At 46.2% G+C, this 13,692-nt stretch overlaps 1 protein-coding gene across 1 annotated transcript in view; it reads right to left on the bottom strand.

Moving 5' to 3' along the window:
* Positions 1 to 1,859: 1,859 nt before the first annotated feature.
* Positions 1,860 to 13,692, bottom strand: part of LOC112236786 (collagen alpha-1(XI) chain-like) — a 251,133-nt gene continuing 239,300 nt past the window's right edge. Inside the window, exons 56-65 of the mRNA XM_042308834.1 lie at positions 8,019 to 8,072; positions 7,149 to 7,256; positions 6,521 to 6,574; positions 6,361 to 6,396; positions 6,190 to 6,243; positions 5,813 to 6,059; positions 4,474 to 4,586; positions 3,239 to 3,307; positions 2,201 to 2,434; positions 1,860 to 2,007 (exon numbers count right to left, since the gene is read on the bottom strand). Of these exons, the coding sequence (XP_042164768.1) occupies positions 1,861 to 2,007; positions 2,201 to 2,434; positions 3,239 to 3,307; positions 4,474 to 4,586; positions 5,813 to 6,059; positions 6,190 to 6,243; positions 6,361 to 6,396; positions 6,521 to 6,574; positions 7,149 to 7,256; positions 8,019 to 8,072 (1,116 nt within the window). The 3' untranslated portion in view covers position 1,860. The remainder of the gene's footprint in view (positions 2,008 to 2,200; positions 2,435 to 3,238; positions 3,308 to 4,473; positions 4,587 to 5,812; positions 6,060 to 6,189; positions 6,244 to 6,360; positions 6,397 to 6,520; positions 6,575 to 7,148; positions 7,257 to 8,018; positions 8,073 to 13,692) is intronic.

Raw genomic sequence — 13,692 nt, 5'->3', positions numbered from 1 at the left:
GGGATGGGTACCCAGGTTAGGTGGTATGGAAACAGGTGAGGGGGCTGGGTAACCAGGTTAGGTGGTATGGAAACAGGTGAGGGGATGGGTACTGGGGTTAGGGGGTATGGAAACAGGTGAGGAGGCTTGGTACTGGGGTTAGGTGGTATGGAAACAGGTGAGGAGGCTTGGTACCCAGGTTAGGTGGTATGGAAACAGGTGAGGGGATGGGTACCCAGGTTAGGTGATATGGAAACAGGTGAGGGGCTGGGTACTGGGGTTAGTTGATATGGAAACAGGTGAGGGGCTGGGTACTGGGGTTAGGTGGAATGGAAACAGGTGAGGGGGCTGGGACTGGGGTTAGGTGGAATGGAAACATGTGAGGGGGCTGGGTACTGGGGTTAGGTGGAATGGAAACAGGTGAGGGGCTGGGTACTGGGGTTAGGTGGAATGGAAACAGGTGAGGGGGCTGGGTGCTGGGGTTAGGTGGAATGGAAACAGGTGAGGGGGCTGGGTACTGGGGTTAGGTGGTATGGAAACAGGCGAGGGGCTGGGTACTGGGGTTAGGTGGAATGGAAACAGGTGAGGGGCTGGGTACTGGGATTAGGTGGTATGGAAACAGGTGAGGGGCCTGGGTACTGGGGTTATGTGGTATGGAAACAGGTTAGAGGGCTGGGTACTGGGGTTAGGTGGTATGGAAACAGGTGAGGGGGCTGGGTCCCAGGTTAGGTTATATGGAAACAGGTGAGGGGCTGGGTATTGGGGTTAGGTAATATGGAAACAGGTGAGGAGGCTGGGTACTGGGGTTAGGTGGTATGGAAACAGGTGAGGAGGCTGGGTACCCAGGTTAGGTGATATGGAAACAGGTGAGGGGCTGGGTACCCAGGTTAGGTGATATGGAAACAGGTGAGGGGGCTGGGTACCCAGGTTAGGTGATATGGAAACAGGTGAGGAGGCTGGGTACCCAGGTTAGGTGGTATGGAAACAGGTGAGGGGGCTGGGTACCCAGGTTAGGTGGTATGGAAACAGGTGAGGGGCTGGGTACCCAGGTTAAGTGGTATGGAAACAGGTGAGGGGGATGGGTACTGGGGTTAGGTGGTATGGAAACAGGTGAGGGGGCTGGGTACTGGGATTAGGTGGTATGGAAACAGGTGAGGGGATGGGTACTGGGGTTAGGTGGTATGGAAACAGGTGAGGAGGCTGGGTACCCAGGTTAGGTGGTATGGAAACAGGTGAGGAGGCTGGGTACCCAGGTTAGGTGGTATGGAAACAGGTGAGGGGGCTGGGTACCCAGGTTAGGTGGTATTGAAACAGGTGAGGGGGCTGGGTACTGGGGTTAGGTGGTATGGAAACAGGTGAGGGGATGGGTACTGGGTTAGGTGGTATGGAAACAGGTGAGGAGGCTGGGTACCCAGGTTAGGTGGTATGGAAACAGGTGAGGGGGCTGGGTACTGGGGTTATGTGGTATGGAAACAGGTGAGGGGGATGGGTACTCAGGTTAGGTGATATGGAAACAGGTGAGGGGCTGGGTACCCAGGTTAGGTGATATGGAAACAGGTGAGGGGCTGGGTACCCAGGTTAGGTGGTATGGAAACAGGTGAGGGGGATGGGTACTGGGGTTAGGGGTATGGAAACAGGTGAGGAGGCTGGGTACTGGGGTTAGGTGGTATGGAAACAGGTGAGGGGGATGGGTACTGGGGTTAGGTGGTATGGAAACAGGTGAGGAGGCTGGGTACCCAGGTTAGGTGGTATGGAAACAGGTGAGGAGGCTGGGTACTGGGGTTAGGTGGTATGGAAACAGGTGAGGGGGATGGGTACCCAGGCTAGGTGGTATGGAAACAGGTACGTTTAGTTGCTGGTCTGGGTTGGGGGGGCTGGTTGTTAGCCAAGGAAGCAGACTGGACCCACTTCGAATCCAAACTTCTGGCTGGCATCTCCAAAGTCATTCAACATGACATCAATGATGGGAACCTGATCGATCTTGGGAGTATTAATCTCCATCACAGTCTTTCCGTAGCCCTCCCTCGACTGGAAAGAGAGAACGGGGGGAAAAACAACTATTAAACATTGTGCTTTCAGCCATCAGACACAACCTCATTGGAGATATAAAACAAGTCCAACAAAACAACCAATGGGGACATTTTACATACCTGCGAGACTTTCCCAAATGTACTTGAACAATCACTATTACAGACAGGCAGTATCGATGGGCAGCCCTTACCGCGCATCCGTCTATGAGGGCCCTGACATAAGGGTTGCTGTCGTAGGACATCTCCTCATCATTGGATCCCAGGAATCGCAGCGCCTTGTCGTAGCTGTCGGTGGTCTCGTCGTGCCACACCACAGACTGGTGGCAGCTATAGGTGAAGTTCTGCCTGGCAGAGGCAGTCAGTAGTTTCAGGAAGGTCATCTGAACTTCACTTATTGTGTTACCGGCTGCGTCAACGTATGAAAACTGTTAATTGGAGGAGGGTGTGAGAGAAAACAGAAAATAGATTGAGAGGTCAGAAATGAAACATGGGATTGGACATAATATACTGCTTAGAAGTGTTTTATCCCAAGAGTCCTTATAAAACATGAGAAAGGCTAACAGAATTTTTTTCTCCAAAAATACTCATTCAAGGCAGAAAGGAGTTGGAGCACTAAAAAAATAAAATATATTTTTATTTTAACTCACTTTACTCCATTGTACAGGAAGTCAAGCTGACTCCTTCCTCCTCCACTTCTGGCTCAAATTAGTCATTTTGGAAGTTTTTTTGATTTTTTTTGTCATTGTTGTTGAGCACCCTTCTGTTCCTTTGTTTGCTGAATCAAAGGTTCCCCCTGATACTCTTCTTCAAAAACATGCTGTCAGTATCAGTTATACAATCTCTCTCTCAGGCAATGGGCCAAACTGAGTCTCAAAGCAATAGAAAATCATATTTTCCTCCTCATCCTTCATCAATCCCAGACTGTATGAAATATAAATGAGAAGGGTCTGGGGGGGGGGCTGGTGAGGGGTCTTATATGAGAGGTCTGGATTCCTTGGTGGCTAGAAAAGTGGGGGTCACTTCCAGAGACAATTTTCTCTCTCTCTCTCTCTCTGTCTTCTATCTCAAATGCTACTTCTGAAGAGCCTCTGTACTGACAGACATAAGGCAGAGAGATGGCCAAGTGGGAGCCTGAGAAATCATTTTAGTTTAGTATTGTGAAGAGGAGACATTTCTTTTGAGAAGAGAACAGTGGAGGATGAAAACGTGGAGTTGAGGGAAATACTTACTATTGCACCATGCTCAAATTCACTGAACCACGACCCTGGAAGTTCTCTGGGCCATGAAGATATTCTGACCTACGGAGCCAAACAAATGAGGCGCTTCGGTACTTAGAAGAACACAATTTAAGCGCTGGTTCCTGGAATTAGGTTTAGTTTTGATCCATCAAAATTTGTGTAATATACAGCTAGATACCCCTTCCCTCAGATCTTAACATATAGGAAAATCACTACAGTATGTATAGTAATTCAATAAAAAATGTGTATATCAGTTTTTTTCTGCTCATACAGTTTGTCTATATTGATTGTCTTGACAATTACCAATGTTAGTTCAATGCATCTATTTTTCTTACATTTCACAGAGATACAGTATGAATGTAAATGTCAAATTCACAAGGCTATCACCAAAACAAGTTAGGTTTAAATGTAAATGACCAAGCGGTGAACCCATCAAACATCCCCAAACATGAATCTCGCAGTCCCATAACCCTCACTAGCATACGAATCAAATCAAACTGTATTTGTCACATGCACCGAATACAACAGACCGTACAGTGAAATGCTTACTTACAAGCCCTTAACCTACAATGCTTTAAGAAGTTAAGAAGAAAAAGTAAAAAATAGATGAGCAATTTAAAAAAAAAAGTCACAAATAATTAAAGAGCAGCAGTAAAATAACAGTAGCGAGGCTATATACAGGGCGTACCGGTACAGAGTCAATGTGGAGGCTATATACAGGGGGTATCGGTACAGAGTCAATGTGGAGGCTATATACAGGGGGTACCGGTACAGAGTCAATGTGGAGACTATATACAGGGGGTACCAGTACAGAGTCAATGTGGAGGCTATATACAGGGGGTACCGGTACAGAGTAAATGTGGAGGCTATATACAGGGGGTACCGGTACAGAGTCAATGTGGAGGCTATATCCAGGGGGTGCCGGTACAGAGTCAATGTGGAGGCTATATCCAGGGGGTACCGGTACAGAGTCAATGTGGAGGCTATATACAGGGGGTGCCGGTACAGAGTCAATGTGCGGGGGCACCGGTTGGTTGAGGTAATTGAGGTAATGTGTACATGTATGAATGATCCTATCAGAACATTATCTAGAATTGAACAAGACTATGGTTTGACTCTATGCTTAACTTCATAGCATGAGCAGGTGTGTGTGTGTGTTTCTGTGTGTGTGTGTCTGTATGTGTGTGTGTGTGTCGTCCTCTTGTAGGAAATGAAACGCCACTCACTCCACTGAACTTCTTATCTGGGAAGATGCAGGTCTCTCCTCCAGCCGTGAAGTTACAGTGGACAGAGAACGAGTCCCCTGAACATCCCTGGTTAGGATCTATCCAGTACTCGCCTGTGGAACAAAACCCAATGACACAATAAAATACCCGCATCTGTAGTTCTCTCTAGTTCTAAGGTTCCACCGACAACTGAAAACTAAAAACTACAAAATGTCACTAAATCGTTTAACTGTACTATGACACCTGATAGATATAAAAATAATATGTTCATATGTTTAGCAACAACAGATTTCTAACATTCAGTGTAAACATTTAAAAAGGTGCTAAGTGATATGATATCAGTCCTTGTCCGAAACAGGTAACCCTCCTTGCGTCTCGTATTAATCCACGTCCTCGTTCCAGCCATAGACCAACTGATACAGTTGTAAGTTACCTTGTATCTACAGTATACCGTACCATTTCAAGACAACCCCATGGATATTTCATATAGAGGGTTACCTACTGATCATAGCATGTTTGTGTTAGAGACGCCGTCTGATCTGAAATCCCACAGCTGTGGCCTTGGACTGAATCATGTAAAATGTCAGAAGTTTGATTATGAAAATGGATTTTATTGTAATTCTGACTTCTCAAACTAACAGGGACATTTTGATAATTACTGAGACTTGGTTAAACAAGTCTGTGACAGACAATGGTGTGTCTCTGAATGAATATAATATGTAATACTGCAGATCTGACAGAGGTGAGGGTGTCACCATATTCATGAAGAAAAATATGTTACTGTGTGAATTACCACCTCTGTGAATGTCTAGTCATAAATCTGGGCCTTGGGTAATAATGCCCAACTAACGTCAGTGGGAGTTTGTCGTCATCCTGTGGCCCTCTCAATTGCTCTTAGAAAATTGTCTGACTTTCTGTCTAACTATGATACATCTGATTTATTCATAGTTGGGAGTAAATGAGACCTTGGTCTCAATGGGTTCCCCCAGTAAACGCAATGAGTTCTTGTTCTCAGTGCTATTCAAATTCACCACTGCAATACACTACCTGCAAATGTACCAGATACCAGATACCATATACCATATACCATATACCAGATATCAGATACCATATACCATATACCAGATACCAGATACCATATACCATATACCAGATACCAGATACCATATACCATATACCAGATACTAGATACCATATACCATACCTCCAATGGCATCGCTACAAAATGAGCAAACAGCATTCACAGTTAACAGCTTCCTTGTCTAGATAAACAAAATGGACAGAAATCACAGCCATGGCATTAGCATATTACCCATGATTCCCCCTCTCTGTGACTCACCGTTGGTGAACTCTGGATGGGCGAGCTGCAGGTCTTTGCAGGTCCTGGCTGGGTTGTTCTGTGTGCCCATTGGGTACTTCATCCTCTCCATGTCCTGTTTGAGGTTGTTGAGCGAACCAAAGATGTCCTCCATGCCATCTCCGTAGTCCATCATGGTACCCGCCGTGTCCGCCTGCATGTCTGCGTGTCTGCGGTTCTTCTTGGGCGACTGGATGGGCAGTGGCTGGATCACCTCACCAGAGGGACCCTATAGAGGAAGAAAGAAAATATCCCATAGTGTCACAGCGTTTTCTAAAAAATAACTTCATGAATTCCAGCTAAAGACACAGAAGTGGCCTATTCTCGGACAACAAAATGAATGTAAAAGTAATACTCACAGGAGGACCAGGTGAACCGATCGTACCGGTGTCTCCCTTCTGACCAGCAGGACCCTGAAAAGAGCATGGAGATTTAGAGCATGTTGTTAATTCTGGATTTCACAAACACTCCTATAAAATGACTGTCACAGTACTCTCAGTTGATAAAAAGATTTGTTGAACAGAACTTACCGATGAACCCTTAGCTCCTTTAGGACCTCCAGGGCCCTGGAAGAGACAACGAAGATGGCGTGATCAGTAAAGAGGAGATGACTATGTTGTATCATTACATTACATGTTAACTATGAGACTATACTCTAAATAAAACAGAGAAAACGGGGGACAGTTTTACAGGCAGGCCAGGAGGACCAGGGGGACCGACAGGACCTGAAGCTCCACTGATACCCTGGGGAGAAGAGACCAGACATCAGTAAGACGACAGTGGGATGACAGCGGACTACAGTGAGATAACGAGTGGTAGATTGCAAGGGAAACATTAGCAACCTTTTGCAACGTTTTCATGAGCCCTGAAAAGTTGCTGGTATTTTCGTGAGTAATACAGCTAGATAGATGTAGACCCCCATTATTCTGTTTCTCAAGCCTAACATAGAGACATATAGATGTAGACCCCCATTATTCTGTTTCTCAAGCCTAACATAGAGACATATAGATGTAGACCCCCATTATTCTGTTTTTCAACACTAACATAGAGACATATAGATGTAGACCCCCATTATTCTGTTTCTCAAGCCTAACATAGAGACATATAGATGTAGACCCCCATTATTCTGTTTTTCAACACTAACATAGAGACAGAAAGATGGACCCCCATTATTCTGTTTTTCAACACTAACATAGAGACATATAGATGGAGAACCGCATTCTTCTGTTTTTCAAGCCTAACATGGAGACAATCAGACCAATGGCATTTTATTTCCTGATTGACGAATGGCAAGGTGATGAGGTCATTAATCACTTACACCGTCGCCCTTGCCTCCGTGAGAACCCTGGGGTCCAGGCAGGCCTCTGTCTCCCTTCTCTCCCTGCTCGCCAGGGGGTCCAATCAGACCGATCAGACCTGGATGACCCTGTAGGACACAAACAAACAAGAGTAGTAAGGACTGGGACCATTGAGATACTTACAGTAAAAACACGTTGAAGACAATACCATGCCTGGCACCAGTACAACCCTGCTATAGCTGTTACCATTCCATCAAGTAAAATACAAAATCGGAACACTCATTCTACACATCTGAAATCATTTTTACAGAAATCACTTTTTTTCCCCGTCTGACAAAATAGTTGCCCAGAATTTCTCTAAATGCAACTGAGGACAATATCCACAACAACAATGTCTGGAAAATACGAGTGCCCTCTTCAGTCCCATTGATCTGAAACATGGAAAATGGCCACACAAATGAAAATGAAGAGCTTGTGTCCTTCTAAACCAATCCCTTCCAATCCTGCTCTCAACATTTGTGGCTGGCCATGCGCTTCATTACTGACTTTAAATTCACTGGCAGATCTAACGCTTTGCATCAAATGGAGCCGGCAATGTGGTACGGTCCTATTCAATTCAAACTGGCTTCCAGATTTCTCCAAATGTCACTTTTAGTTTCAAACACAAGTTGTGTCGAATAATTTAAATTTAAATGTATTGCTCTACCGAAATATTTAGTTTGACCTTTCTAGAGAAGCTGGTTAAAGGGTTCAGATGAGTGGAGGTCCAATCCCAGCCACGCTCATGGCCATCGTCTCCAACCCACTACAGGTTAAACTCCCAACCCCTTCTCGGATCGGAGAAATCAAATCAATAAGTGCTTTGGGACGGGAAATTGAGGCGGGCTCACCTTTTCACCCTTGGTGCCGGGGTCACCCTTCAGACCTGGGAGACCAGGGGGTCCCTAATTGTCACAGAGAAAAGATGGTTAGACATCAATTACACCACCTCAGTAGAGAAAGAACGGAAAGAAAAAATAAATAGAGACAGACAATGAGATAGAGAAGTAGAGAGAGAAAAATTAAAGAGAGAGAGTACTATAAAGATAGAGAGGAAGAGAGAAAAGAGAGAGAGGAGAGAGAAAGAGAAAAGAGAGAGAGAATAATTAGAGAGCACTATAAAAAAAGAGAGAAAGAGAGAAAAGAGAGTGAGAGAGAGACTTTTTTTTCTGAAACTTTCACATTTAATTTACCCCCCCCCCTTAAAAATAAAACACCAAAATATATCCTGTACATGTACCATACTCAACTTTCCATCTACCACGTACAAACCAACATCACAATACCCAAAACAACACACCACCATCACCACTTCTACAACCATTTATCCAAAACATCATCCCCAGATATATAGACAGCCCCCCAACACACCATATCTCCTGAAACATCTCCACACCCTAAGGCGCGCACAGACCATCCCATTAAATAGTAAAGGGTCTGTTATCCCCCACCTTTGACCCTGTTCCTCCTTGTTAGCCAAATAGCCAACTTCGCCTGAGCAAACAGAAAATTCAACAAAACACATTTGGCCTTCTCCTTAATCAAATACCTCTATCCCATTATAAACATCCCAACATTAAAAACCACCCCCAACCTCTCACACAGACATTCCAACAGAGACATTAAAGGCATTAACCTGGTACACACAGAAAACACATGAATCACAGTTTCTTTCAGTACACAGAAAGGACACCCCTGCCCAATTCCCGGTTCAACCCGTACCAACCAGCTGTTAGTGGCCAGGGCTCCATGAAGAACCCTCCACTGGAGGTCCCCTGACCTCTTTGGTACTGGGGGTTTGTAGATCCCCCTCCATCTAAAACCCACCATACTCTCCTCCCCACATACCCCCTGCCACTGATGTGCCTTCACTCCTGTTAGGCTCCTAATGTTCCTTACCTTAATGCAGAGGTTGCAGAGGGCTGTACCTCCCACCCCTTCAAACTCCCCCAGGCTCAGACGCCCTTGCCAGTCTCCAATCTCTGCCGTCACCTGCAGTGGCGGAAACATTGGTGGCCCCAACCCCCTTGGCCACTCAAACACCACCCCCCCCTACCCGGCTCAGACAGTGCCTCCTGGACCTCCTCCAGGAATCTCTCCAGCAGCCTAAGAGACGTTATTCCTGTATGGTGTGCCAAGACTTCTGGGGTTTTCCACTCCTCCTCTCCCAGCAGTCTCAGGTCACCCAGCCTTTGTAAACCCGCTGCCATCAGTTGCCTCTGCAGGGTGGCTGACTGAACCGATCTCAAAGGGATGGCTGGGTTGTGGAAGATAGGCTCCTCCCACATACACAGCCTAGGCTCCACACCCCCTTCTCGTGTGGGCCTTAGCAGCTGCCAGGTCCTCAGCACTGCAGAGTAAAACTCAGAGAGACCTGCTGTACTCAGCCTCTCCAGCCTCATGAGGAACAGCTGCCGGTCCAACCCTAATTCACCAGCTCTCCTCAACAGCGCGCATGCTGGCTCCTTCCAGGCAACATCAGTGTTGTGTTGTCTGTTCACACTGCTATGCTTTTTCTTGGCCAGGTCGCAGTTGCAAATGAGAACTTGTTCTCAACTAGCCTACCTGGTTAAACAAAGGTGAAATAAAAAAATAAAAAAATCAAATCAAATCAGTATGGTACAGCGTTCTCTGCACCGCCTTTAGTCAGAAAGCAGCCATCCTGCTCTCCAATTCCACCAGGCCCTGTCCTCCTTCGTGGACGGTCATGTACAACACTGCCGCCCTCAGCCAGTGATGGCCCGACCAGAAAAAGTTCACCAGCTTGCGTTCCAGGTCTGCAAGCAGACCGGCGGGGGGGTTGAGGAAAGCCAGTTTATGCCACAGGGAAGATGACACCAGGATGTTGATTATCAGCACCCTCCCTCTATATGACACTTGGGACAGGAACCACCTCCACCTGGCCAGTCTTGACACCACTGCCTGTGACAGCCCCTCCCAGTTCTTCCTGACCCACTTCTCCGAAGCCAGGTACACCCCCAAAACTTTAAGCCCTTCTCAACCCCACTGCAAACCCCCTGGAAGCAGAGGGGCCCTATCCCCCCCATAACAGAGCTTTACTCTTGCCCCAGTTTACCTTAGCTGACGAAGCTCCCTCGTACACCTTCAGACTAGTCTCTAGTGCCTGCATATCCTGACCATCCCTGACCATCACAGAAACATAATCTGCATATGCTGACACTGCTATGCCTGTCATCATATCCATGCCTGTACAGCACACTCCCTGCAGTCTCCTGCGTAGCAGTCCCAAAAAAGGCTCAATGGCTAGTGTATATAACTGCCCCGATAGAGGGCATCCTTGTCTAATGCCCCGTCTCACCCAGACTGGCCTACTGAGCCCCCCTCCCATCTTGATCATGCATTACGCCCCAGCATACAACATTTTTACACAGGTCAAAAAAGTATTCCCAAACACAGACATCACATTAAACAGATACTCATGGTCCCCTCTATCAAAAGCCTGCTCTTGATCTAAAGAGACCAGTTCAAAGTTCACATTAGAACCTCTCGACAAGTCCAACATGTCCCTGATTAAGAACAAGTTGTCTGTGATTGAGCATCCCGGAACACAATATGTTTGGTCCTTATGTACTATCGAGTCCAAATGGGACTTCAGTCTGTTAGAGAGGACCTTGGAAAATATATTGTAGTCCGCACAGAGTAATGTCACAGGCCTCCAGTTCTTAAGTTCACACAAGTCCCCTTTTTTGGGCAGGAGTGTTAGAGCCGCCCGACACATCGGCAACTCTCCTACCCCGACGCATTCACGCAACACGCAAAAGAAGTCCTGTCCAATTATTCGGCAGAATGTTTTATAAAACTCCACTGGGAGTCCCATTGACCTCCGGTGCACGACCGGGGTACATCTGGTTTACGGCCTCTGCCAGTTCATGGGACAACAGAGGAATGTCCATTTCATCCCTCTGTGCCAGAGAGAGCTTAGGGAGTTCTGGAAACAAGACCTGAGCACACATGGGATCACACATTTCTGCCCTACACAACTCAGTATAAAACACCACACTCCCGCATCTCCCCCACCACAGAGGTCACCCGCCCATCAGACAGCCGTAGACAATGCAGACCCTTGGCTTCACCATTCTGTCTTTCCAAACCAAAGAAGAAGGAGCTGGGAGCATCTATCTCCTTGAGCATGGAGAACCTGGCTTTTACAAGTGCTCCCTTTGCTTTAACCTGGAAAAAACTGCCCAGGTCCCTACGTAATTCAGCTAAATTAGCCTGGAGACTTACATTGCCCCCACCATCTCTACCTCTATCTCACTAATACAACGCTCTAGTTCCCCCAATACTCTCCTCGCCTCTGATGAGAGAGATGTATACTGTTTACAGAAAAGCCAAATTTGGACTTTCCCACATCCCACCATTGACTCAGATACAACTCTCTCCGCTGCCCCCACCTTTCTCAAAAGGTCTGGAAACCTGAGCAAAAAGTGGCATCTTGTAAGAGCTTTATATTGAACGTCCAATAGGATGTCTGCCGGGGCCCTGGTGAAATAGACAGCAGAGCCATGGTTATGTGGCGATCCATAAAACCCACCAGGAGAATGGTAGCGCCCAACAGCCTATTGGCTCTGATTCCTGGACATGTAAAACCGATCAAGTCGGGCTGCACTCACCCTAGCCCCAAAAACCTTCACCCATGTATACTGTCTTGGGTTGGGCTGCACTCACCCTAGCCCCAAAAACCTTCACCCATGTATACTGTCTTGTGTTGGGATGTTTAGTTCTCCAAACATCCACTAGGTCAAACTGATTAATGATGTCCCTTAACACTCCCACTGACACTGAATGAGGCTCTTCCCCATTTCTGTCTTTCGTAAAATCCATTGTACAGTTCCAGTCCCCGCCGACCACCAGAGTCTCCTCAGGCGCTACCTGTGAGAGTTCCTGTCTAAGACTCCCAAATAGAACCCCTCTCTCTCTCTCCCTGTGTTAGGCGTATACACATTTACAACATCCACCCAAGCCACTTCCTGTTCACCCCGCTATCATCCAGAAGGTGAGGTCAGTGCAGGTTCATCAAAGCGGGGACCGAGAGACTGAAAAACAGCTTCTATCTCAAGGCCATCAGACTGTTAACACTAACATTGAGTGGCTGCTGACAACATACTGACTCATATCTAGTCACTTTAATAATGAAAAATGTATGTAAGTATCACTAGCCACTTTAAACAATGCCACTTTATATAATGTTTACATACCCTACATTACTCATCTCATATGTATATACTGTACTCTATACCATCTACTGCATCTTGCCTGTGCCGTATGGCCATCGCTCATTCATATATTTTTATGTACATATTCGTATTCATTCCTTTACACTTGTAAAGGAAGTTGTTGTGAAAATGTGAAAATGTTAGGTTAGATTACTTGTTAGATATTACTGCATGGTCGGAACTAGAAGCACAAGAATTTCGCTACGCTCGCATTAACATCTGCTAAACATGTGTGTCTTATTTTATTGATTTATTTCATCTGTATTTAGCCAGGTAGGCAAGTTGAGAACAAGTTCTCATTTACAATTGCGACCTGGCCAAGATAAAGCAAAGCAGTTCGACACATACAACAACACAGAGTTACACGTGGAGTAAAACAAACACACAGTCAAATAATACAGTAGAAAAATAAGTCTATATACGATGTGAGCAAATGAGGTGAGAAGGGAGGTAAAGGCAAAAAAGGGCCAGGGTGGCAAAGTAAATACAAAATAGCAAGTAAAACACTGGAATGGTAGATTTGCAGTGGAAGAATGTGCAAAGTAGAAATAAAAATAATGTGGTGCAAAGGAGCAAAATAAATAAATGAATAAATACAGTAGGGAAAGAGATACTTGTTTGGGCTAAATTAGAGATGGGCTATGTACAGGTGCAGTAATCTGTGAGCTGCTCTGACAGCTGGTGCTTAAAGCTAGTGAGGGAGATAAGTGCTTCCAGTTTCAGAGATTTTTGTAGTTCATTCCAGTCATTGGCAGCAGAGAACTGGAAGGAGAGGCGGCCAAAGGAAGAATTGGTTTTGGGGGTGACCAGAGAGATATACCTGCTGGAGCGCGTGCTACAGGTGGGTTCGGCTATGGTGACCAGCAAGCTGAGATAGGGGGGACTTTACCTAGCAGGGTCTTGTAGATGACTGAAGGAGAGTTGTATGGCATTGGAACTCATCTGGAGGGTTTTTATTAACACAGTGTCCAAAGAAGGGCCAGAAGTATACAGAATGGTGTCATCTGCTTAGAGGTGGATCAGAGACTCACCAGCAGCAAGAGCGACATCATTGATGTATACAGAGAAGAGGGTCGGCCCAAGAATTGAACCCTGTGGCATCCCCATAGAGACTGCCAGAGGCCCAGACAACAGGCCCTCCGATTTGACACACTGAAATCTATCAGAGAAGTAGTTGGTGAACCAGGCGAGGCAATCATTTGAGAAACCAAGGCTATCGAGTCTGCCGATGAGGATGTGGTGATTGACAGAGTTGAAAGCCTTGGCCAGGTCAATGAATACGGCTGCA

This window comes from Oncorhynchus tshawytscha, linkage group LG29 (genome assembly GCF_018296145.1).
Source record: "Oncorhynchus tshawytscha isolate Ot180627B linkage group LG29, Otsh_v2.0, whole genome shotgun sequence".
NCBI lineage: Eukaryota > Metazoa > Chordata > Actinopteri > Salmoniformes > Salmonidae > Oncorhynchus > Oncorhynchus tshawytscha.
This window is presented reverse-complemented; position numbering and strand designations above follow the sequence as displayed.